Source organism: Cherax quadricarinatus, chromosome 27 (assembly GCF_038502225.1).
Source record: "Cherax quadricarinatus isolate ZL_2023a chromosome 27, ASM3850222v1, whole genome shotgun sequence".
Classification (NCBI taxonomy): Eukaryota; Metazoa; Arthropoda; class Malacostraca; order Decapoda; family Parastacidae; genus Cherax; species Cherax quadricarinatus.
This window is the reverse complement of record NC_091318.1, coordinates 19,771,400-19,799,235: the sequence shown is the minus strand read 5'-3', so window position 1 is coordinate 19,799,235 and position 27,836 is coordinate 19,771,400. Positions and strand designations below refer to the sequence as shown.

At 38.6% G+C, this 27,836-nt stretch overlaps 2 protein-coding genes across 3 annotated transcripts in view; both read left to right on the top strand.

Moving 5' to 3' along the window:
• The first annotated feature begins 95 nt into the window (after positions 1-95).
• Positions 96-11,909, top strand: LOC128691011 (uncharacterized). Of its 2 annotated transcripts, none has more exons than XM_070089084.1 (6): positions 96-1,810; positions 7,030-7,117; positions 8,407-8,455; positions 8,899-8,981; positions 9,789-9,968; positions 11,646-11,909. In XM_070089084.1, the coding sequence occupies exons 1-6, from the start codon at positions 1,743-1,745 to the stop codon at positions 11,673-11,675; spliced, it is 498 nt and encodes a 165-aa protein (XP_069945185.1). In that variant the 5' UTR covers positions 96-1,742; the 3' UTR covers positions 11,676-11,909. The 2 variants fall into 2 exon arrangements, with proteins under 2 accessions (XP_069945185.1, XP_053635787.1); XM_053779812.2 differs by lacking the exon at positions 96-1,810 and adding an exon at positions 6,458-6,606.
• A 2,726-nt stretch (positions 11,910-14,635) lies between these two features.
• LOC128691184 (p21-activated protein kinase-interacting protein 1-like) overlaps positions 14,636-27,836 on the top strand; it is a 51,172-nt gene continuing 37,971 nt past the window's right edge. Inside the window, exons 1-2 of the mRNA XM_070089082.1 lie at positions 14,636-14,789; positions 24,665-24,833. Of these exons, the coding sequence (XP_069945183.1) occupies positions 14,685-14,789; positions 24,665-24,833 (274 nt within the window). The 5' untranslated portion in view covers positions 14,636-14,684. The remainder of the gene's footprint in view (positions 14,790-24,664; positions 24,834-27,836) is intronic.

Here is a 27,836-nt window from a genome sequence, read left to right as displayed (position 1 = left end):
ATACAGGTAACCCCTATAAAAATTTTCCATAGTGTGTGTGTGACCCAACAATTAATATTTGCACCAATAACTAATAGTTGTGACCGGGTGTGGACGTGTGAATTGCTCATTACTCTATAATTTGCTCATGATTGTAGCAATGTATAAACGTAAGTAAGTACATTTACTTACAGGATTCATTACCTTTGTAACTTGTGAGTTCGTTACCTTTGTAACTTGCTCAGCTATCAAAACTTTGGGGCCCAGTTCCTGGACCCATTATGTACCTCTCTAATCTTTTGACTACCGCCCACAGGATGGGTATAGGGTGCATAACAAACATATTAAACAAACTAATTGTGTCTGGCGTCTGACACAAGCATGCCACAATTTATACTTAATGAGTTGAAAGCATTTATGGACGACAAAGAATCGGTTACAATTAAAGTGTCGTAAGGAGTATGGCAAACAGTTCTGTTTGAAGAGTAGAGGCCCAGTTATTGATGCGTGCTCCAATTTCTTTATGAGAGCCATCACTCTGTATGACAACAGCAGCACTTCCAGCTTCACCAATAGATTGGTGAACAGAACCATCAACGTAAATAATTTGTGAAAGAGTGTGCTGTGACTAAGTTATCAATACAGCTTAAAGCATCATGTTTGGTTTTAAGGCGTAGCTATGGTTTTGATTTAAGAAGTATTTGGGGGGAGGGAAATGGAGGTAATATTCCATGGAGCGGAGAAGTGCCGTTGTTGCCTTACTTGTCATAGATCATGTAGTTGGTTCATGCAGAGGTCAGTTCCAGTTTTTTTCGATCCATCCAGTCCTGGGGAAAGTTTGGAGAGCTCCTAACCCTCCCGTCCTCCAGTGTCGTCAGGCCTATTTCCATTAACGTCTCTTCGTAGGACATTCCCTTTAGCTCCGTGACTAGTCTTGTTGCAAACCTTTGCAATTTCTCTAATTTCTTGACGTGCTTGACCAGGTGTGAGTTCAAAACTGGTGCTGCATTCTCAAACATGGGCCTGACGTACACGGTGTAGTCTTGAGCGATTCCTTACTAAGGTATCAGAACGATATTCTTGGGTTTCCCAGGCAGTTGTGTGTGTATGTACTCACCTATTTATGGTTGCAGGGGTCGATACATAGCTCCTGGCCCCGCCTCTTCATTGATCGCTACTAGGTCCTCTCCCTGCTCCACGAGCTTTATCATACCTCGCGCGTGTGTGTGACCTAATTAATGTTAGCATAAATAACTCATTACGATTGTGACGAGATATAAACATATAAAAATTTAATTACTACTATAACTTATTCAGCTATCAAAATTTTGCGGCCCAGTCCCTGGACCCATTATGTACTTCTGTAATCCTTTAACTACCGCCCACAGGTTGGGTTTGGGGTGCATAATAAAGATGTTAAACTAAAACTAAAACTTTTCTCCATTAAGAGTATGCAGCTGTGGATAAGGAGACAGAACTAATGCCCTATGAAAGTAAAAGACTCGGCAGACGACGCAACATCATCCCCAGTGAAAAGCAGGGGTGCCACTAGCTCGATAAGAGACAACACAGTGTCAGTGGCCCAAGACTGTTCAACTGCCTCCCAGCATACATAAGGGGGATTACCAATAGACCCCTGGCTGTCTTCAAGCAGGCACTGGACAAGCACCTGAAGTCAGTACCTGACCAGCCAGGCTATGGTTCGTACGTTGGTTTGCGTGCGGCCAACAGTAACAGCTTGGTTGATCAGGCCCTGAACCTCCATGAGACCTGGTCACAGACCGGGCCGCGGGGGCGTTGATCCCAGGAATCCTCTCCAAGTATACTCCAGGTAATGCCTAAACATCTAAGAAAAAAGTTAATGGAGATTCTCAGATTCGATATATCGATCGAGCTTTCTGTAATAATAATAATAATAATAATAATAATAATAATAATAAGAAGAAGAAGAAGAAGAAGAAGAAGAAGAATAAGAAGAAGAAGAAGGCAAGACAGAGGATGTTTCCCTGGAGCAGGTGTGGGTGATGAGTTAACTGGTTAAACCCGTGTGGGTTTAGCGCTTAGTTCTGATTGTAGTAGTAATAACAATAACAGGTTAGCTAACACCATTATCTGCCTCAGAACAACCCCATTATCTGCCTCAGTGATGTTCATCAATTACAAGGTTGCTATTGATATAATTATGTCAAAGGGAGGGATCCCTATTATATGGTAGCATTTTGCCTAGAAAGGAAGTGGGCAGTGAATGGACGTGGTAGGGCAATTGGGGTAAATTGCTGGCTAGATAAGTACTGTAAGAAACTTGGGTTTCCACTCACTGATAACTGAGATAACTTCTGTGTCAAACATGATATTTATGCAATGGATGGGGTGCAGTTCTCTGGTACAGGGGTGACAACATTGGCCAATTCAATAGGAGTCACTGTGAAGACTTTAAACTGATAGAAAATGAAGTTAAGGGTGTATGTAGGAAACAAAGGGGTTGTAGTACTAGGAGTGGAGAGAACAACTGCCTGGCTATGTTAGGTAAACGTTCACAAAACAGAATAGCTCATAAAATAGTTTGATTTAAACAGGAAAACTGGTCAACAAACAAAACGAGACAGTGGAGATAAGCAAGGTAAAACTTCCTAGTATCTATTATACGAATAACCGGAGTGCAAGAAATAAAATAGATGAACTAAGACTGCTTGTGCTGGTTGATCGCACACTTAGTTCACATACTGGGGGTTCAGGGTTTGATTCCCGGCACGGGTGAAAATGCTGAAAATGATTCTTTACACCTGCTGCTCCTATTCACCAAGCATTAAAGTTTCCCTAATATACATGCAACTCCGCCCACTTTCATGTTGACTATCAGTGTGAACGAATTTGATTTTACACAGATCAGTTCTACAGTTTAAGAGCTGTTATCCTACCTCAGCACTTTTCAAAGCTCAGCCGTGTCTAAAGTATACTACTGCTCCTTAGAATGTGACACACAACAGTCGACTAACACCCTGGAACCTACTTAAGGGGGCTGTAGGGCAAATTTCCGCGCGCGCTTAAACTCTTGCTCCAGAAACGTTATAAAGGTGGAAGGGACAGACATGGAATCTGTTTGGCTGCAGCTTCTCGAAGCACACGAAACGATAAGCTTAGTTTAGATCTACAGACTCCCGAACCTAGACACTTACAAAGGTAAACTTCTTGAATACGAAACTGATCAGTTTATGTCGGAACCAACCTGAGAAAATAACCTGCTGGACTTGATTCTGGCAGGCACGGATTCTTCGATAGATATTCTTGAGGTTAGTAAAGAGCTTGGAGAAAGTAATCACAAATCACTTAGTTTTAGTATCTTGTGGAATTACCTTAATAACGATAACAAAGTTAAGGTACCCAGTTTTCGCACTGCAGATTATATGGGGCTAAGAGATTACTTGAGAAGTGAGACGAAGTAACCAGACTAGGAAGTATATCTGGACTATATCATGAAGGTGACCAGATAGAATATGGTGATGGCTGCCAATGTGGCATTTTCCTAAGCATTGTGCAAGCTGGTCAAGCTACAAATATTCCTAATAGAGAATTTAGATAAACTGAGAATGATCCTAAATTTATAAGCAGTAAAAAATATAGTGGGTGAAAAGAGGCATTTAGAAGCAAATCAAAGAGGTGAGGGATCCCCTCACTGAACAATATATTCAATTTAAGAGGGGAAAAGGAATAAAGAAAGCCAAAGTAGAATATGAAATTAAAGCTGCAGGGGAATCAAAGTCCAATCCTAAGGGTTTCTTTCAGGTATAAAGGAATAAGATTAGGGAAAAGATAAGCTCACTGAACTGTAACTCAGGTAAGTTAACTGTAAGTGACAAAGAAATGTGTACCTTTTTTCAACACTTATTTCCTCTCTGTTTTTACACAAGAGGATACAAACGAAATCCCCGAGACCAGTAATTATACTGGGCAGGAAGAAAATAAGTTATGCAATATCAAAGTCACTAGTGACATGATTCTCAGACAACTAGATAGATTGACGCCATATAAGTCATTGGGCCCAGAGGAGCTATGGAAATTTCTATGCGAACTGCCCCCTTTTAAGATGTTGTCTCCAGGCCAAGTGTTCTAGTAGGAATCCGAGCAGTTTGACCCAGCACATCTTCCCGTCTTGAAGTTTGAATTTCAACTGGAGAGCTGGCGTCTCTCAAACCCCAACCTTCATTTGAATTTTGGGTTGCTAGTTCTTTAGCTAATATTCGCCTATATTAAAGGCCTAATCCTACCTATTTTTAGTTCCTAGGACTACATTAATAATATCTACAGTTAGTTACTACTGTGTATACCTACCTACACCTTCCTTCAAATATTAGTGTGACTGTAAATAGTCCAAGTCGGACCGAAACGTCGCCGTGCGGGTTATTTGTGTATCGTTCCAGTCACGGTATTCTGCCTTTTTTTGTTATCAAATATTATGTACAGTCGCTAAGTGTGTGTGTTAAGGGCTCGTAAAGCTCATGTACTGTGAAACGTTTCGTGGAACGTTTTGGGAGTTATTTGGTCTCCCAATAAGTTTCCACGGGAGCTGTATTCAATGGTTCTAAAGGAATTTAAGGAGAAACTTAGAAAATCATTAGCTAGTCTTCAACATATCACTACAAACAAGTATTGTACTGGATAAATTGAAAATGGCAAATGTTACCACCCATTTACAAAATGGGAGATAGGTCCTTAGCTTCAAGGTACAGGCCAATCAGCCTAACCTCACTGTGAGAAAGTTGATGGAATCATAAATTGCTGATGCAATTCGAAGCCACCTTGAAAAATATGATTTGATCAATGAATCTCAGCACGGTTTTACAGAGGAGATCCTGCCTTTTGAATTTAATAACCTTTACCACTTATAAGGTATTTGAGTGTTTGCATCAATAGAGAGAAATCGGAATGGGTGTGCCACAGGGGTCAGTGCTGGGACCCTTATTGTTCACATTCTGTATAAACGACATTGAAGAGGGAATAAACAGAACAGAGATGTAAGGAAGTTTACCGATGACGGTAAAATGGGCTGGTAAATAATATCTGATGTGGACTCTAGAAGGCTACAAGATGATTTGGATAGGTTAATGTTGTGCTCGGAGAAGTGGTTAATGCAGTTGAACACAGACAAGTGTAAGGTTCTAATCCTAGGAAAAGACAATAACTATGGCACTTATAAGCTAAACAATGTAGAGCTTAGTCTACGTGAATGCGAAACAGATCTGAGTTCTTGTTTGCAGAAATTTAAAGCCACAACCGTTCATAATTGTTCGCAATATTTTTAACACATAGACCCTCTTCTACCGACTCAGGAGCAGGAGGAAAACGCTAAACCCGTAGGAGTCATAAAACACCTAGAGTATGAGAGGCAGTCAGGTTCAATCCATGGAGATCAGGTACCACTCGTTTAATCAAGAGCTCCTCACTGGCTTGAGTGGTGGTCGCGATAAAACTAACAGAATTCTTGGCTTCATATTAAGAAGTATAAATAACATGAGGCCTCAGGTTATACTTCAACTTTATATATCTTTGATTAGACCTCATTTAGATTATGTTGCTCAATTCTGCTCTCCGTATTACACGATGTACATAATGCGCTGGAAAATACACAGAAATTTAATGAAATTGATTCCATGTATTAAAAACCTTCCCTACGAAAATATGCTGAAAGTACTGAACTTGCACTCTGCTCAACGGTGTTGAATTATGGGAGAGATACTGAAGTGCACAAGTGGAAAACAGGAATAAATAAAGGGCGATATAAGTAGTGTGCTGAAAGTCTGTAACCTAGACAGGACTCGCAGCAGTGGATTTAAGATGGAGAAATATAAATTTAGAAAGGATGTTTGGAAGTACTAATTTGGTAATAGAATTGTAGATGAGTGGAACAAACTCCCGAGTAGCGTTACTGATACAAGGACTTTGGGTAGATTTAATTATAAGTTGGACAGGTACATGAGTTGGTGTAAATTAAACCTGATCTATAGTACAAAAACTAGGATAAAAATAATGATCTATAATACAAGGACTAGGAACCAGAATAGTCTAGATCAAACAGGAGCCAGAACGGTCAATAAATATTGGTACTATGTGTGAAACTAAAATAACCCAGAAATAAAAATAAATACTCTTACAGATAGTAAAAAGGAAATCCTCAGATAATTTCGTCAAAGGAAGAGTTAAACTGGAAACACGCAGGTATACCATTGTTAACGCTGGGAAGGATGTTAAGCAAGGGCAAATTTGGACCTGGACACCAAAAATCCCATTTGTGTGCTATATATTAAAACAACATATTTATCAATATATCTGAGGGAAGTAGGCTACACATACACTTCTTTTAGCCACTACGTTAATCAAACTTCAATTTTAAACAGATATATATATATATATATATATATATATATATATATATATATATATATATATATATATATATATATATATTCCCTGGGTTGTAGCGTATGAGGCAGTTCCGGTGTTATGACGTCATGACCCTACCTGACCCTGCGTATAAAAGGTGGCATCGGTGCCTCTTCGGTCAGTGTAGTGCCAGACTTCACAGTAGTACTCGATATCTCAAGTACCCCTCGTCAACTTACATTATCAAAGGTAAGTCCTGACTTACAAGAAAAATTAGAAGAAGAATACAATAGGCCCGTTGCATTGGTTGATCAGACCCTGATCCACCAGAAGGCCTGGTCACAGACCGGGCCGCGGGGGCGTTGACCCCCGAAACCTTCTCCAGGTATACTATGTTGGCTACAGTTCGATGAGCAGACATACATTTCCGCCCCCCCCCCCTTCAAAATGAAGTCCTGGCTTAAGCCTCCCCTGAATGAAATACTGGCTTAAGCCTCCCTTGAAGGAAATCCTGGCAACGTTACTGGTTGAAAGCAGCGCTGTATGTGGATTTAGGGCTTAGTTTTGAGCGTAATATAATAATACTGGTTGAAAGGAAAATTTACGTACCTTTATTTTTCTCTACAAAGCGCATCATTTCATTTTATTAATTGGCTTATTTTTCATGGACAGAATGGAATCCCAGAAGTGTTTATTGAAGAGCTGCTGCTGCGGGTGCTCGCTTCGCACAGCCTCCATCATCATAGCTGTGCTGAGCCTGGTCAGTGAACTTAGTTCTCCTTGTGATTTAATTCATCATTTATAATACATAACACATGTCAGTCCTGTAGGTGGTAGTCAGTACATCACACAGACACACAGGGGGTCTAGGAAATTAACTTCGTAAGTCTTTGCATAAGTTATAGTAAATTATTTACGATAAGCAAAACTGGGATTCTAGCGTAATAAGGACCCCAGTTTGGAAATAACTGAGTTTGTCTGACTTTTTTTGTTTGGTTATCCTATGTGATTTACACAGATGTTACTAGGTATGATAATTGTACTCGTGTGTACCTGTACCTAAATAAGCTCACTAACATCATGTATATTGATTTACCTGTGCTAATATAGAGGATTAAGGTTGTTCTATATAATTTACTGTTATATTCAGGCCAAGAAGCTGTTCTTGTGTTTAACCGTGAGGTTATGGAGTGATATATATATATATATATATATATATATATATATATATATATATATATATATATATATATATATATATATATATATATATATATATATATATATATATATATATATATATATATATATATATATATATATATATATATATATAAAACTGGTCAATTAGCAAGAACTCATCTAAAATTAAGTCCTTTCCAAAATTTTCTCTTATACGTTTAAAGATATATTTTTTTCATTAATATTAGTGTAATTTTTTTTAATTTTGCACCAAAAGAAACTTAGAAAACTTACCTAACCTTGTTATAACAAGAGCAATTTATTTTAGCCTAACCCAACTAAATATATTTTAGATTTGTTTACAATAATTTAATACTAAACAGTCACTACCACCAGTCACTACCACCATCTCTCCCACCAGCCACACCCACCATCTCTCCCACCAGCCACATCCACCATCTCTCCCACCAGCCACATCCACCATCTCTCCCACCAGCCACACCCACCATCTCTCCCACCAGCCACACCCACCATCTCTCCCACCAGCCACATCCACCATCTCTCCAACCAGTAAAAGAATGATTTTGGCGAAATTATTGCATACACAAATTTTCACTTGTCTATACGGGAAGATGAGCGTTGCTATTTAAGCCAAAATCGCAAGTTCTGCCTATTCGGCACGACATATATATATATATATATATATATATATATATATATATATATATATATATATATATATATATATATATATATATATATATATATATATATATATATATATATATATAAAATTTAAAACCTTTATGTACATATGACGACAATAGATTGTATCTGATGAATTAATTTGTATTTACCCTCAACTAGGTGTTTGCAGCGGCCAGTGGCGGCTACAGCATATTCCTGGGAGTTTCAGGTGAGTAGAACATGTTAGTTAGTTACCATTTTGTCCAAGGCACATGTCGAGTCGACACTAGGCCTGTTGTATGAGTGTGTGTGTGTGTGTTGTACTCACCTACTTGACATTGCAAGGGTCGTGTCGCAGCTCTTGGCCCGGCCTCTTCGCAAGTCACTACTAGGTCCACTCTCCCTGCTAACAGCTCTGTGACTGAATAAATAATTCCTAACATCTCTGTGACATCTGAGTTTTTCAACTTCCAGTTGTCACCCCCTATTGCTGTGTTCCATCTCTGAAACATTGTCCCCGTCTACCTTGTCAATTCTTCTCAGTAGTGTGTGCGTGTACTCACCTATTTTGTGGTTGCAGGGGTCGATACTCAGCTTCTGGCCCCTTCTTCACTGTGTGTGTGTGTGTGTGAGGGAGAGAGGAGACTGATAATCAAATATTGATATTGTCAGGTGTGGTCGAGGGATGGCTGGACCTGACTATCAACATCGTCAAATTCATCATTGCCATCGTCCTCATCCATGGCATCCGCACAGTGAGTACCCCTGAGTGCTTCCTCTGAGTACACACCAACTACCACCTTCCTCTTGAGTACTCAACCCCAGCAAGAGTACCATTATACTACATTTGTGTCTATTTTTTCAGTCGGTATATATAACGATCACTTGTGATGTGATCGGCAGTCCATCATACCACACTTCAGGTGATCAACAACTTATTGTGAATGTGATTCCCCTTATATTTCCAGGTATACTCCAGGAATGGAGTATACCTGTCTCATTATACTCATTGCACCCTTGCTTTTCACTGGCACATATTTTTTTTATCTGCTATGCCTCCGGCTCTTATTAGAAGTGATTTTAGTGTGCAGATATAAAACAAGTCCCTCCAGCATCTTCCATTTGTAAATAACAATATATCTTTCTCGCTTACATTGCAAGGAATACAAGCTTTCCTGTGAATAATAATAATAATAATAATTCAGGTAGTATAAATCAAGAAATTTTATCTTGTCACTTGCACATAAAATTAATGCTGTGGTTATTGTAATGTTAGTGTTTACGTTTTTTTTTTTTTGTTGGATATTAAAGTGCAATATTTGTTACATTAATGTGTATATCTGAGTCTTAAAGTCACAGGCCATTGCGTTAACCACTCGGCCAGGTGGCCCATGCATGGGGCCCATGCTAGCTTTCTTATGTTGTAGGCAAATATACCTATTTGGGTGTATCTTATTATAGCCAGCTGGCTGGCCGAGTGGTTAACGCACTGGCCTATGAATTTTACGACTCGCCATGGATTCAAACCGCACTCGTGGTTTATTAATGTTGGTTTGTGTCAGGAGCGTAGAGGACTGGTGCTGGCCTGGGTGTGGGTGACGGCTGTGATGGTGGGTCTCAGCATCACCCTGGGAATTGTCTTAGTCTTCCTCACAGCATCCATCGTGGCAGCCTTCGTGCTCTTCGTTGCCTCAGCCATTGAGATATACTTCCTGCTGGTTGTTCGTTCCTACGCCCTCACCGTAAGTAAATATATTTATTTCTTGTTATGCTATGAAGACAAAGGCACAAATTGTAGAGGAAGCCTTCAATGGATATTTTACCAGAAATACTGATCAAAGTAAATTATATATATATATATATATATATATATATATATATATATATATATATATATATATATATATATATATATATATATGCATCCTTAGGTATACATGTTGTGAAAATTTGTCTAGACTGCCTCCATGTGAGAGCTCTGAGGTCGGCGGCCCCTCAAGGAAGGTTCCTTGATGTTGGTGAGGGGCTCTTGATTTAGGGAATTGAATCTGTGCTCCAGTTCCCCGAATTAAGCCTGAATGCCTTCCACATCCCCCCCCAGGCGCTGTATAATCCTCCGGGTTTAGCGCTTCCCCCTTGATTATAATAATAATAATAATCTGAGGTCGGCACCTCAGCCTCACAAGTGGCTTATAGGACAGGTTTCCACAAATGACTGATGTTGCAAGAAAATCTCGCCTGCATGCACGAATAAAGGGCTAACTTACTTGGTGTTGGAGAATATATTCCGGTCTTCAACCTTCCTAAGCTTTAGCCCCTCTGGACTTCCCCTCAGAACCACGTGCAACCGGGAGCCTTAATTCCTGCAATATTCAGTCGTTATTAGTGACCTGCCTGCACCTCAGAAATCCGTGTCTAAGGGGGGGGGGTGTATCCCTTAGTATAACTATGCAGAAAGTGACACTAGCTTCTAAGGCTGATGAGAGTCGCTGGTACGTACTGGTCACGGGCTGCCTGCCTGCACAAAGGCCCACAGCTCAACTCACTCGCAATTTCCCCCTAGAAACTGGCCAGAAGCTGAAAGAGAAAAGGGAGGTCTCGTCTTACTGTATGGGCCTCCTGACGGAGGAGGTCATCAACGGTACTTCGAGGTGCCTCCACCAGTTTTCCCCAGGTCTAGTATGTGAAGACACGTGGGGGCGCCGCCTGCTGATCACGGCACTTGTTGCTCCGATGGTGTCTGGTCTTAGAAAGGCACTGCGGTCTCAAAACCCAGTGCCCAGCATTCAAACTTGGGCTGCCAGTTCTCCAAGGTTAACATAACCTAGTGTTTGCCTACATTATCGGCCTATTACTACCTACGTTAAGGTCTTAGGTCTACATTATTATTATCTACAGTTGCCTCAATAATCCTAATATTAGTGTACTAACAGTATAAACTACATACTTCTTCCCTGAAGGGTAAATCTATAAATTAAGATGTACCATTCCAACCACCTTCGCCAACCCGGGTGTGTGTGTGTGTGTGTGTGTGTGTGTGTGTGTGTGTGTGTGTGTGTGTGTGTGTGTGTGTGTGTGTGTGTGTGTGTGTGTGTGTGTGTGTGTGTGTGTGTGTGTGTGTGTGTGTGTGTGTGTGTGTGTGTGTGTGTGTGTGTGTGTGTGTGTGTGTTTTGGGTGGGTGTAAGGGCCACCCAACCCAGCCGTTCCATCCGCGACCTGATGGGACCTTTGTACAACGTATCTGCCATGTGGAACTTTAGGACCGAATAAATTTCCACACATGTCCTGAATACATGTTGTTCTCACTTAAATAAATTTATAATATTGAGATATAAAATATTAAACCATCTACACAATATAAAGTATATTGATGTTTAAATTTATAAAGGCACTTATATTTATTTATAATTATTTTTCAGTTGGAAACATCTGAACCAGGCAGAGTGTAAACACCGAGAGGAATTTTAGTTCAACAAATCGTTTATGTCTTACATCTACGTAACGGAAATTTTCTGTGTAATTCTCTGAGAAGATCTTTGCTTGTCATAAAATCTATCATTTTTCTCGTAACTTTTTAATCTTTACAATGTTTGCTACAAAGCAATTTCCTGCTGTTTTACTAGACTTGAACGGATTACATTTTCGTAATGAATACTTCTTTTAATGATTTTTTTACGCTGATACACACGTCAACTGTATTTTATTTAATAAAATAAACTATTTTTTAACTAAATTGTGTTGTCTTATCCTTTGTGTTGCTACCTCAAAAGTGATATTTCTTGCCTTTTTTTTCTCTTAAACTCTCACGAACTTGAAGAAAAAAAGAGCTTAACCTGCAGTTGCTTCCGGGGGTTAACGCCCCCATGGCCCGGTCCCAGACCAGATCTGGTTGCTGGCCTGGTCGATCAAGCTGTTAGTGCCCTCCGCCTGCAGTTCAACAAATGCATCATAGCCCAGCTGATCAGGAACTGTGTTTAGGAACTTTTCGAGTTCCTTCTTGAAGACAGCCAGAGATTTGTTAGTAATATTCCGTATGCACAATGGATTTTGAAGAGTCGTGGTCCTTTTACACTTACTGAGTTCAGGTGGAGATTAAACTTTCACTGTGATCTTTATTAAGTCAGGTACAACTTACCTGACTTAATAAAGTTCTACCCACAGCTTGTTTTGTATGTGTCATTTCAATACTATTGACAACACTTCGTATCTTTTGAACCTACCGGTGTTCATTATATCAACTAGACGTATATATTTTAATTATTCACTGGATTTATAAGACACAGTGAACACCTGACTGTTGATTATAATAATAATAATAATAACACCTGACTGTGATGACGCAGCAGCGAGTCAAACATTGTTACACCACATTATTACACAGGAAGGTACCTGTGCTTTTCTTCGGACATGTCCTCTTTTTTTCGGTCACTAAAACTCCATTGGCCATTATTTATATATATAGCTAAGAGAATACAGAGGCGCATAATGGGTCCAGGGACTGAGTTCAATTTTACTTAGCTTAGTAAGTTAAAATTTTTCAGAAAATTGACTGATTCAGTAACGTCAGTTTTTTAGTTTAACATCTGGATTATGCACCCCATATCCACGGTGTGGGTGGTAGTCAAAAGAGTACAGAGGTACATAATGGGTCCAGGGACTGGACACCAAAGTTTTGATAGCTGAACAAGGTACAGTAACGACAATAAGTTACTTACACAATGGCTTCAGTTAGACATTACAGGTTAAGTAAGATTTGTCAGGAAACAGGACAAGTGTTTCCTGACTGGAGCTTTTGGTCATCTGAGCAAAGCCTTCCTCTGGCTTACTCCTTCACTCCTTTAAAAATTATTTTTATGATTATAACTTTCGTAGACATTACAGTGAGACATATTTAACGTTACAAACCCTTCAGGGAATGTTCTTTGATGCCACTGAGGGGTTCTTAATTCAAGGAATTAGAATTGCCCTTCCCTTCCTTGGATCGAACCTGAAAGTCTCCTAGGCACTATATGACCCCTGTGGGTTTAGTGCTCCCCATATATAAAACATTACAAACGCACCTGTCTAAAGGCCCCTCAGGGAAAGTGCCTTGGTGCGGGTCAAGGGATTCTGATCCAGGGAATTAGTAAGTAAGTAAGTAAGTAAGTTTATTCAGGTAAACACAAATACAGTTACATAGAATTATCATACATAGCAGCATATGTGTAGGGAACCTAGGATAACCCAAAAAAGTCAGACAGAGTGACTTATTTCCATTGGGGATTTATCTCCCACTTCCTTGCTCGTGGCTTAGTAGCGTACTCAGGTCACACACTAAGGGGCCGGGGATCGCTCCCCGGCACGGGTGAAACGTTGGCATTTTTCCTTATAGCTGCTGTCCTTGTTCACTTACCAGCAGGTAGGTACCTGGGTGTTAGTTGACTAGTGTGGGTCGCATCCTTGGGGACAAGATTAAAGGACCACAATAATATATCTGTTTCTACAAGTACATGTACAAGGTATACAGTCCTAGCTGACATCGATGACATACTACTATATAGAAAGCCGTTGGTTATGTTGAACATTTCGGGCAAATTAGGTCAGTTTTGTCCCAGGATGCGACCTACACCAGTCGACTAACACACAGGGACCCATTTTACTGATGGGGGAACATGGTCAACAGGTGTAAGGAAACACACCCAATGTTTCTACCCTTTCCAGGAATCGAACCCGGACATTCAGCGTGTGAAGAGAGAGCTTTGCCTACCAGGCTACGGGCAACAATAAGAATGGTCATCGACAGTCTCTCGGGAGAGAGTTAGCCAACCAGGTTATCCTGGGTGGCTAACTCTCTCCAAAATTAGAATTCGCAACAAAATCTTATATTAACCTGAATAGTTCTTATTTCCCAGGAGCTATATATATGATCTCATGGGTTTAGCGCTTCCCCCTAAAGTAAAATCAAATAAAATTATTTAAAGGGCTAATAATGGTGCTGTTGAATAAGTTATAATAGTTATTATCTATTTACAGCAGCCACTTATGTTATTAATAGATTTGGTAACAACAAATGTATTATTACTATTATCATTTTACATACTGTATAGGAAGTACTTTAGGGTATTAGATCCCACATGCTTGAAAGAGCTGTTTTATGAAATCTGTTATATAAAGTTTGTAGAATATTGTCTATAAACCCACTACTGAAAATAAAACATGAAAAAAAAAGAACATAAGTATTTATTACAGAAAACTGCAATGTAAAAGACAGAAATAAGCATAGAATCCTCTTTTGGAAAGAAAATTAAGTAAAAAAATAATATAACGCCTTATCACTTTAGCTTTTTTTATTTTTCATCATTTCTGAAGTTATGAAAAATTAATATAGCCGTTTTATAAACATTTTTAAGTTTTAACTAATATTCCAAGGGTCCGCCGGCAGACCCATAAAGGGGGATGCCGTCCAGTGTAAACAAACAATGGCTGAGTGTGAGGCTGCTGGCCACATGGCCGCCAGGAATGTTGAAATTATTGTCGGTACATATGAGGAATTCATCATTGGGTATCAATTAACCGTCCAGAAGGTACATCAGGTGCTATACCGGGAGGAAGGAGTGATTTAATGTATAGTTAAACATTTAAGGCAGTTGAATCTTGAATTCTGTTTACAATATCTAAGTTCGCAATAACTTGCTGCAGATTTTTTCAAGATTAGGAGCCAAGGCCCAGCATGGTACCAGAGGAAATGAACAATTTTATAGTACCTGCAGTAGGTGGTCAGGCTTCAAACACCTTTTACACAGCGATAAAAGAGTGAAACTTGTTGCCTGATCGTGTCAGTTGATAGTAAGTTTATTTAGGTACAAGTACACATAAATACAGTTACATAAATTTTTATACATAGCATATTTGTAAATTCCTTAGGATAACCCAAGAAAATCAGACAAACTGATGTATTTCCATTGTGGTCCTTGATATACCTTAAATAAGTTTGTCTAGGAACAGGTACAAATAAGTACAATTATTATATCTAATAATGTGTAAATTACCTAGAATATCTCAAAGAAGTCAGACAAAAGGACTTTTATCTATTGTCTGCCTGAAATGCACATACGTGCTAGTGGCTTTCGTTGTGCTTAACAATATTACGTGTGAAGTACACATTGTATACTAAACAAATAAATAGTTTTGTTTTATTGGGGTCCTTGTAATATACTAATATTCGAGAGTTTTTCCTCCCAGAGTCTGGTCTTGAGCCAGGCTCCTCTGATGCTTGTCTGGTCAACAAGGCTGTTGCTGCTGTCAGCATATGCCAGTTTAGGAAAACAAATAAAAAGTACCTAATGAGTAAAGCCACAGAAAAGGAGGAATGTAATTTCTTGTACAGTTAATATTCAAGTAACATCAACTGACTTTTCTCCTCAAGGGAGGTTCCTTGATGCTGGTGAGGGGCTCTTGATTTAGGGTATCCGTTCTCCGGTTCCCTGAATTGAGCCTGAATACCTTCCATCCCCCCCCCACATGTGCTGTATAACCCTATGGATTTAGTACTCCCCCATGATTATAATAAATAATCAACTGGCTTTTTCTTTTCAATTCTTATGCAGTTCTTTTTTCATGTATTTTATTTACTCAGCTTATTTGCATTGTATTAAGTGTTTTATTTTCTCAACAGTCATGGTGTATTTTTACTGTATCCATTAGTTACGCTGCTAAACTTGAGACATTACAAGGACCCTAATAGAAATATGTTACTTTGGCTTTTTGGGGGGAGTTATCCTAAGAAGTTCACACATGTTACTGTGTAAGACAATTATAATCATCCTAAGATTGTACCTAAATAGACTTTTCATTTTAATGCTCATGTAATTCATTTTCATGTATTTGATTTACTCAGTTTTTCATTTTTACTGTATTTCTTTTTATTGTAGTTCATTTTCATGCATTTGATTTACACAGTTTATTTTGATTTGTTAATAATCATAGCTGATTTTTACTGATTTTTATTACGTAAGATAATTGCAATTCTTCCAAAAATTTTGTAATTGTGCCTAAATAAACACTTTTACTTGCTTCCTTTACTCACTCACCACCCTTACTTTACTTTTGCATCCTTTTACTTACTTTTTGTTTTTACTTTTGCTTTTATTTACTTTTTTACTTATACCTGCTTGCTTGCTTCCTTGCTTACTTTGCTTGCTAATTCACTTGCTCACTCTGCATACTATACATAAGTTATTACATATAGGTAAATATTTTTGTAGCTAAAACTTAGGAATGTCGTAAAATTGGATTAATATTCAGTGGTTACATTTTTATTTACATATAATCAGTATAGGTATATAAAGGCAGTAAATGATGGTGATTTGACCAAGGTAACATAACAGTGGCAAGTAAGAATGCCTCAAGGATTCCCTTGATTAAGCTTTTAGCTAGGCTTTACATACATAAATATGCATTTTTTTATGATACCCTTAAGGGCACATATATGTTAAGGGCACAGAATTACTAGAATTACTGAATAGCTTATTAGATTCAGTAACTTGCAATTAAATACGTATTATATTGTATAATCATATAATTAGGTTTTTAACTATTAATGCCACCACTTGTCAATTCCATATGCTAGACATAAGCTTGAAAATGAAGATTTAATTCAGACTATTATTAACCCAGAAGGATAGTAACTCAGGATAACCCAATGCAACTCTGTCATCAGACTGTCTGGCTTATATTTCTATTGCTGTCCATTAATCCTCTTCCCCAGGAGGCAACTCTCACTAGACAGCTAAAACCCAGGTGCAGTACCCACTAATGCTATGTGAACATGGGCAGCAGGTGTAAGGAAACATTCCCAGAAATCTGTTTTTAATATTAAATTGGACTAATGGAGGATTGCCCAAGTGTTTATTAAATTGGAATAGTATTTTTTATTATTATCACATCAGCCATTTCTCACCAAGGTAGGGTAGCCCGAAAAAGAAAAACTTTCACCATCATCCACTCCATCACTGTCTTGCCAGAGATGTGCTTGCACTTCAATTATAAAACTGCAACATTAACACCCCTCCTTGAGAGTACAGGCACTGTACTTCCCATCTCTAGGACTCAAGTCTGGCCTGCTGGTTTCCCTGAATCCCTTCGTAAATATTACCTTGCTCACACTCCAATAAAACATCAAATCCTAAAAACCATTTGTCTCCATTTGCTCCTATCTAACACACTCACGCATGCTTGCTAGAAGTCCAAGCCCCTCACACACACAACCTCCTTGACCCCTTCCCTCCAACCTTTCTTAGGACAACCTCTACATCGCCTTCCCTCCACTACAGGTTTATACACTCTCGAAGTCATTCTATTTTGTTCCATCCTCTCTACGTATCTAAACTACCTCAACAACCCCTCCTCAGTCCTGTGGATAATAGTTTTAGTAATCCAGCAACTCCTAATTTCCAAACAATGAATTCTCTGCATTACATTCACACCACACATTGCCCTCAGACACAACGTCTCCACTGCCTCCAGCCTTCTCCTTCTTGCAACATTTACCACCCATGCTTCATACCCATATAAGAGCATTGGTATAACTATACTTTCATTCCCCTCTTTGCTTCCATGGACAAACTTCTTTGTTTCCTATGACTCCTCAGTGCACCACTCACCTTTTTCCTGTCATCAATTCTATGATTCACCTCATCTTTCATAAACCTATCTGTTGACATGTCCACTCCTAAATATCTGAATACATTCACCTCCTCCATACTCTCTCCCTCCAACCTGATATCCAATCTTTCTTTACCAAATTTTTTTGTTATCCTCATCACCTTACTCTTTCCTATACGTATATGTACTTTCAATTTTCTTCTTTTACATACCTTACCAACCTCTGCAACTTCTCTTCAGAATCTCCCAGAAGCACAGTGTCATCAGCAAAGAGCTGCTGTGACAACTCCCACTTTGTGTTAAGTTCTTTATCTTTTAACCCCAACACCTCCTGCCAACACCCGAGCATTCACTTCTCTTACAACCCCATCTATAAATATACAGTGGACCTCTGGTTATCATAATTAATCCGTTCAAGAGAGTGTGACTAAAACCTAATTTGGCGATATCCGAATTCATTTTCCCCATGAGAAATAATGTAAATCCAATTAATCCATTCCAGACACCCAAAAGTATTAAAAAAAAAAATTTTTACATGAATTATACATTTACCTACACAAAGAACAATGAGACATGAAGAATAAATAATAATAACATGACACTTAGCTTTATTGAAGACTTGTTGATGTATGGAAGACGGGAGGAGAGGAGAGGATGGAGGAGTTACTATTGTTTGGTAGGGGAATCCCCTTCCATAAAGACTTCACGTACCAAGTCCTTTTCTGGGGTTACTTCCCTTCTTTGTTTTTTAATGCCACTAAGACCAACTTGAGTCACTAGACCCCTGTCGTTCAGAAAATTGTTCCAGACAGCTCTGTTTCTGGCGTTTCTTTAAATTTTCCCTAAAATGGGACACGACATTGTCATTGTACATGTTGCCAACACGGCCTGCAACAGCTTTGTCAGGGTGATGTTCATCCATAAATGTTTGCACCTCACTCTACTTTGCACAGATGTCCTTAATCTTTGAAGAAGGCACCTTCTTCCATCTCTCTTCCTCCTTCTCTGAAGCAATTTCCTGAGCTGTGGTCTGTTGCTGTTGCAGATAAAGGCCTTGCAGCTTTTCAGTGGTTAGCTCTTCCCTGTGGTCCTCCACAAACTCTTCCACATCCTCGCCACTTGCCTCCAACCCCATGGAATTCCCCAATGCCACAGTACTTTCCGCAACTGCCATAGGCTTGTCAGGGTCAGCCCCAAACCCTTCAAAATCCCTCTGTTGGACACATTCTGGCCACAATTTTCTCCGAGCAGAGTTTAAAGTCCTGGAAGTCACTCCCTCCCAAGCCTTACCTATAACGTTTATACAATGGAGGATACTGAAGTGATATTTCCAGAGCCCTTTTAGGGCCAATTCAGTGTCTGAGGTTCTCAAAGCACCTTTGAAACATTGCTTTGGTGTAGAGTTTTTTGAAGTTTGAAATGATCTGCTGGTCCATAGGCTGGAGGAGAGGAGTGGTATTAGGGGGCAAGAACTTCACTGTGATGAAACGAAACTCCTCCACAATTTAGTTATCTGAGTCTGGAGGATGAGCTGGAGCATTGTCTAGTACCAGGAGGCACTTGAGTTCCAATTTATTTTCCAGGAGATATTTCTTCACACTCAGGACAAACATTTCATTGAACCAATCAAGGAAAATTTCCCTCATAACCCATGCCTTACTGTTAGCCTTCCACATCACACACAGTTTACTCTTGATGACACTGTTTTTCTTGAACACACTGGGATTTTTAGAGTGATACACTGGTAAAGGTTTCACTTTGAAATCCCCACTAGCATTACTACACAAGAGAGTTAGCCTGTCTTTCATAGGCTTGTGTCCTGGGAGTACCTTTTCCTCCTGCATGATTATTATTATTATTATAATCAAAAAGAAGCGCTAAGCCACAAGGGCTATACAGCACTCCTGCGTGATGTAGGTCCTCTTTGGCATTTTCTTTCAAAAGAGGCCTGTTTCGTCACAATTGAACACTTGTTGGGGTTTGAATTGTTCAGCCTCTGTGTACCCCTTGAATTCCTAAACATATTTTTCAGCCGCATATTTGTCAGAGCTTGCAGCCTCGCCATGCCTTACCACACTGTGTATGCCACTACGCTTCTTAAAGCTCTCAAACCAGCCTTTGCTGGCCTTAAATTCAATAACATCAGCACTAGTTCCAGGTATTTTCTTTACGAGATCATCATGCAACTGCCTTGCCTTTTCACAAATTATCGACTGCATAACACTATCTTCTGCTAACTGTTTTTCATTGATCCACACCACCAACAAAGTCTCCACATCTTCGAGTATTTGTGATCTCTGTTTTGTAAGCATATTTGCACCTTTCGCAACAACAGCTTCCTTGATTTTCTTTTTCTTGGCCACAATGGAAGCGATGGTTGTATGAGGTTTCTTATACAACCTGGCAAGCTTTGCCACATGTACTCCACTTCCATATTTTGCAATGATGTCATTCTTGAATTCTATAGTGTTTCTTACTTTTACCAAAGGGCTGGCACTAGAGACTTTCTTTGGGCCCATGGTGGGTTACTTAGCAGTTGCAAGTACAAAAAAGAATGGAATATTACGAAATGTATCATATGAACGTGTGGGGTGACAGTCACTCACTGATAAACAATAGCAGACTGACTGTGAATGCTGTGGGATAGTGTGTCGGGCCGCTTGGGGCCACTCGTATGCGTTTGGGACGAACAGCTATTACCGAGGTAAATGATGATCACCGAGCCAACATTTTGACGAAAAAACGTTATGATTACCAAATATTACGAAATCCGACGACTACAATATCCGGGGGTCCACTGTATTGAACAACAATGGTGACTTCACACATCCTTGTCTGAGGCCTACTCTCTTTTTTTTTTTTTAACAAGTCAGCCGTCTCCCACCGAAGCAAGGTGACTCAAAAAGAAAGAAAATCCCCAAAAAGAAAATACTTTCATCATCATTCAACACTTTCACCTCACTCACATAATCACTGTTTTTGCAGAGGTGCTCAGAATACAACAGTTTAGAAGCATACACGTATAAAGATACGCAACATATCCCTCCAAACTGCCAATATCCCAAACCCCTCCTTTAAAGTGTACTTCCCATTTCCAGGACTCGAGTCTGGTTATATAAAAATAACTGGTTTTCCTGAATCCCTTCACTAAATATTACCCTGCTCACACTCCAACAGCTCGTCAGGTCCCAAATACCATTCATCTCCATTCACTTCCATCTAACACGCTCACACACGCTTGCTGGAAGTCTAAGCCCCTCGCCCACAAAACCTCCTTTACCCCCTCCCTCCAACCTTTTCGAGGACGATCCCTACCCCGCCTTCCCTCCCTACAGATTTATATGCTCTCCAAGTCATTCTACTTTGATCCATTCTCTCTAAATGACCAAACCACCTCAACAACCCCTCTTCAGCCCTCTGACTAATACTTTTATTAACTCCACACCTTCTCCTAATTTCCACACTGAATTTTCTGCATAATATTTACACCACACATTGCCCTTAGACAGGACATCTCCACTGCCTCCAAATGCCTCCTCATTGCAGCATTTACAACCCAAGCTTCACATCCATATAAGAGTGTTGGTACTACTATACTTTCATACATTCCCTTCTTTGCCTCTATAGATAATGTTTTTTGTCTCCACATATACCTCAGCACACCACTTGCCTTTTTTTTCTTCATCAATTTTATGATTAACCTCATCCTTCAAAAATCCATCTTCTGACATGTCAACTCCCAAATATCTGAAAACATTCACCTCTTCAATACTACTCCTTCCCAATTTGATATCCAATTTTTCTTTATCTAAATCATTTGATACCCTCATCACCTTAGTCTTTTCTATGTTCACTTTCAACTTTCTACGTTTACACACACTCCCAAAGCTATCCACTAACCTTAGCAATTTTTCTTTAGAATCTCCCATAAGCACAGTATCATCAGCAAAAAGTAACTGTGTCAATTCCCATTTTGTATTTGATTCTCCATAATTTAATCCCACCCCTCTCCCGAACACTAGCATTTACCTCTTTTACAACCCCATCTATAAATACATATTAAACAACCATGGTGATATTACACATCCTTGTCTAAGACCTACTTTTACCGGGAAGTAGTCTCCCTCTCTTCTACACACCCTAACCTGAGCCTCACTATCCTCATAAAAACTCTTTACAGCATTTAGTAACTTATGACCTATTCCATATACTTGCAACATCTGCCACATTGCTCCCCTATCCACTCTATCATATGCCGTTTCTAAATCCATAAATGCAATAAAAACTTGCCTACCTTTATCTAAATGCTGTTCACATATATGCTTCAATGTAAACACTTGATCTACACATCCCTTACCCACTCAAAAGCCTCCTTGCTCATCAGCAATCCTACATTCTGTCTTACCTCTAATTCTTTCAATAATAACCCTACCATATACTTTTCCTGGTATACTCAGTAAACTTATTCCTCTATAATTTTTACAATCTCTTTTGTCCCCCTTCCCTTTATATAAAGGGACTATACATGCTCTCTGCCAATCCCTAGGTACCTTCCCCTCTTTCATACATTTATTAAACAAAAATACCAACCACTCTAACACTATATCTTCCCCTTACTTTTACTGGGAAATAATCTCCCTCTCTCCTACATACTCTAACCTGAGCCTCGCTATCCTCATAAAAACTTCACTGCTTTCAATAACCTACCTCCTATTCCATACATTTGCAACATCTGCCACATTGCCTCGTATCCACCCTGCTATATGCCTTTTCCAAATCCATAAATGCCACAAAAACCTCTTAACCCTTATCTAAATACTGCTCACCTATATGTTTCACTGTAAACACTTGGTCTACACACCCTCTACCCTTCCTAAAGCCTCCTTGTTCGTCTGCTATCCTACTCTCCGTCTTACTCTTACTCCAAACGTAGATCTACGTGACTTATTCCCCTATAATTTTTGCATTCTCTTTTGCCCCCTTTGCCTTTATGCAAAGGAATTATGCATGTTTTCTGCCAATCCCTAGGTACCTTACCCTCTTCCATACTTTTATTAAATAAAAGCACCAACCACTCCAAAACTATATCCTCACCTGCTTTTAATATTTCTATCTTTATCCCATGAACCCCCGCTGCTTTACCCCCTTTCATTCTACCCACTGCCTCACAAACTTCCCCCACACTTACAACTTGCTCTTCCTCACTCCTACAAGGTGTTATTCCTTTTTGCCCTATACATAAAATCACAGCTTCCCTATCCTCATCAATACAGTATTTAACAATTCCTCGAAATATTCCCTCCATTTTCTTGATACCTCTAACTCTCCATACTTTAAAAAAAACTGCACTAAAATACTTTACTGTACAGCTAATGTAGTATTGTACTCACAACTTACAGATATATGCACTTTAACATTGAAATAAGGAAGCTAAAAGTACAATTTAACCAATGGATTATTCCCAGAATTTTAAAAATCTGTTTTTATCAAGGGTTTGCTGTACTGTAGCTTTTATATGTACAGATTTATATTTATGTATAATGTATTTGAAAATATTTTTTTGAATATTGAATTGAGACAATGTATATAAGCATCTAAAATGTAGATCTGCTGAAGAGGATCCCAGAAGGGGGGTTGAAATATACAGATCAGTTAATCTCTCTAGTTTCTGTCTCTGTGGGTTATTATTGAGCATTTACATATATCTTCCCTTCATGGGAGGTGCCATGATGCAGGTGAAAAAGATCTTATGAGAACATAAGAATAGTGAGGCACTGTAGTAGATCTATTGGCCAATGATAAGCAGGTTCAGCTCACACTTAACCACACCCATTTACACCTATCATCCGACTTACGACCTGCTCGACTTACGACCGTGTTTTTTATGCCAAATTTCTGGGAAATAAACAACTATTTGTGTTGTACACAGTGTTTATCCTAAACCTTACAGTATAAAATACAGTACTAAGAGCATAAAAAGTAAAGTAAAACATGAAATACCAAAATAAAACAATAAAATAAAGTCATTACAAAAATGTTTTGTTGATATTCAGTAGTAAAGTTCGACTTATGACCATTTTGACTTACGACCGGTTTCTTGGAGCCGAACTCGGTCGTAAGTCGGATGGTAGGTGTATTTATATACTTGTCCAATTTATTAGTCTTAACATATTTAACTTTAATCCATTACTCCAGGCTCTGTCCTTCTCAGATATGTTCAGCACTTATTTTATATTACTTTTCTTTATTATATTTATTCACTTGTACAGTACACTTTAATCATATCCCATTAAATACTTTTGTCTTTAAAAAGAGTATAAATTCAGTGATTTTTTATACTAAATGGAATTAACTTTCTCATCCTTTTCTGTATATTTTCCACTGCACTTAGGTTCACCACGACTCATGAAATCTTAATGACATGATTACAGACAAACCACTGTACAGGTTGGGCTCGAATTCGAGGCAAATGAGTCTTAAGCTTAAACTCCAGGCCATTACGTATGCCACTGTAGCCAGCTGGCCTAGTGGCTTACATGCTGGCTTGGAGTTAGACTCGCTTGCTGTGAGTTCAAGCAACAAGTGAGTCTTAAGTGACCCACCCGTACAGTGGTTCACTTATATTCTGTAATATGGAGACAAGAACTAAGTTGCATAATTTAGGTGAACCCTTACCAGTGCTGTACCACCTTACAGCAGTAGCCCAGAAGACTTGAGTAAAGTATATTTGTTAGCCTATTTTCTTTTGGTTCTGTTCTCAGAAAGACCTAGCTATTTATAGTTAATTTTTTTTCAGGATGGGAAAGTGTCCCTTACTCAGTCTTTTACTGACCACTCACACACAGGGAGTGTGAGGAAGATTGCTATCAGTGGGAAGTTCCTCATCTCAGGTGGTTCAGATGAGATTCTGAGAATTTTTAATCTTAGTTCACGTTTTGAAGTTGGTACAATCATGGAACATAAAGGTAAGGGCTTTAAAGTGTGTGTTAACCCTTTCAGGGTTTCTGAAGTACTAGTACAGCTTACGCACCAGGGTTATCGACGTACTAGTACTCGTAATTTCTAGCGCCTTCAGATCTAGTGAGAGAAAGCTAGTAGACCTACATATGAAAGAATGGGTCTATATGGTCAGTGTGCACAGTATAAAAAAAATCCTGCAGTACACATTGCATAATGAGAAAAAAAAAATTGTGTTTTTGGTTTAAAACAGCGAGTTTGCACTATTTTCGTATGGTATTTATGGTTGTATTCTAGTTTTCCTGGTCTCATTTTATAGTATGGAAGACATATTACAGAAATTGAGATGATTTTGATTGGTTTCGTAATGAAAAGTACCTTGAAATTGAGCTCAAAGTAGCAGAAATGTTCGATTTTTGCCAAAGTTCAAAAGTAAACAAATCATGCCACGCGTCCAATACATGTCAACTAGTTTATATGACATTGTTGTAGAAAACTTTCAAATTTAAATCTTTAGTGTTGTTAAGAAAAAATACAAAATTATGTATAAAGTTCTGAAAATACAGTATATAGTATTGGCTGTTTAAATAGGTGGGAATGCTGGTAATAATCTCTGGGAAGCCTTTAAGAAGGGGGATGTTTTGATACTGGGGAAGGGCTCTTAATCTAAAGAACTGGATCTAACTTCTTCCTTGGATTGGACCTGACTACCTTGTTACCTACTATATAACCCTTACTGGTTTAGCACCTCCCCATCAATATTATACAGTAATAATAATAATAAGAATAGTTATAATCCCAAATAAAAATTCAGACATATCAGCATACCATGTAGATAATATTAATACAGTACAGTGTGTCACTGTAGCAGAGGGCAAAGTATTGTATGAAATGCATATAAACATATATCTGTTCTGCACAATGTAATTTTTTTTTATTTTAGGTTACAGTTTAATATAATTTAATACTGCATCAAGAAAACTGATATGTATACCATGTTTTAACAGATGAAAATAGGCGGCTACTAATGTGCATTATATGAACATAATGTACCAGGGTACAGTGATACTAACACCTCTATATGAGAGTGAGGTGTGGTTTACAAACAGTGCATCATGGAGAAGGCTGGAGCAGTGGAGATGTCATGGTTTTTTGTGGCACTGTCAATTTGCTGTCTGTAAGATCAGCAAAGGATCTCAGTGTTTACCTGCATTAATAATTTTTTTTGTTTTTTGTTTTTTTTTAACATTGAAGTAGGGTGACCCAAAAAGAAAGAAAAAAACCCCCACAAAAGAAAAAACTTTCATCATCATTCAACACTTTCATCATCACTCATACATAATCACTGTCTTTGCAGAGGTGCTCAGATACGACAGTTTAAACTGTCGTCCCTCCAAACTACCAATATCCTAAACCCCTCCTTTAACCCCTTCAGGGTCCAAGGCCCAAATCTGAAGTGGTGCCCCAGTGTCCAAGAATTTAAAAAAAAAAAATTTGTTATTTTTTCTTATGGAATGGTAGAGAATCTTTTTGTGCAGGTAATAAAACAAAGAGTACTAAATTTGATGGAAAATTGACAAAATTATGCTCTCGCGAATTTTGATGTGTCAGCGATATTTACGAATCGGCGATTTTGTCGACTTTGACTCCCATTTTAGGCCAATTACATTATTCCAGTCAACCAAATTCTTAGCTATTTCACTAGTATTACTTCTATTCTATCGATTGAGCACAAGAAATCGCCAAGTCAACTGTTTCAACTACAAATTAAAGTGATTGGAAATTGTTAATTTGGCCAATTTAACACAAAGTTCAAAATATTCCAATTTCAAAATAGGGTCCAGAATAAACAATGTAGGTATTCCTGGAACTAAACTAACATTTCCTCTGTTCATTAGTTACGTTTTGAGGCTTTACAAATAAATTCCATTTTGATTTTTTATTCACATAATTAATTTTTATTCATACCAAAAAATAAAAGATTTACTGTTAAGCAATACTGTAATAATTGTATAAATATCATCACCATATTTGTGAATGTATATTAGACCCACCAGCTGGCGTGTATTAGACGTGTGAGGTCGTTTGTTTACTCTTGAACATCGGCAAAAATTTAACATTTCTGCTACTTTGAGCTCAGTTTCAAGCCATTTCTAGTGCTAAAACCAATCAAAATCATCTCTATTTCTGTAATATGTCTTCCATTCTATCAAATGAGACCAAGAAATCGCAAATACAACTATAAAAAACATACGAAAAAACACTGCAAAGTCGCTGTTTTAATCGAAAAATCATGATTTCAGTTTTTTTTCTCTCATTATACACAGTGTGCTGCAGGATCTGTTTTATGTGGTACACACATACCACATAGATGTATTCTCTCATATCTAGGCCCAAATGTACCACTCACAGTTTATCAGAGTGAGCTGAGCTCTACGGTTTGGACCCTGAACGTAAAGCCGTAGATCTACGGGACGGACCCTGAAAGGGTTAAAGTACAAGCATTGTACTCCTCTTTTCCAGGACTGAAGAGTGGCTAACCAGTTTCCCTGAATCCCTTCACAAAATATTACCCTGCTCACACTCCAACAGCTCGTCAGGTCCCAAAACCCATTCGTTAAATCTTGTAGTTTTCATATTCATTATCTGTATCCGGAATCCTTATCCACACTTTTGTTTCCTCTCAAATTGATTTTTGCAATGTTTTGCTTGTGGGTTTGCCTAATTACTGTACTTACTTAATAGACTTATCTCTGTACTGAATCACATAGCTAGACTGGTATTTTGCTCCGACCTGAAGTTCTCATTAATGCCTTCTTACATGAGCTCCATTGGCTCCCTATCAGAATAAGAATTGAATTTAATCCTTAACCCTTTCAGGGTCGCCAGGCCCTCTCCGAGACTTATTCAAAAAAAACAAAAAAAAATTTCTTATGAAAAGATAGAGAATCTTTTCCCGATCATAATGACGCCAAAAGTATGAAATTTGATGGAAAACTTACGGAATTATG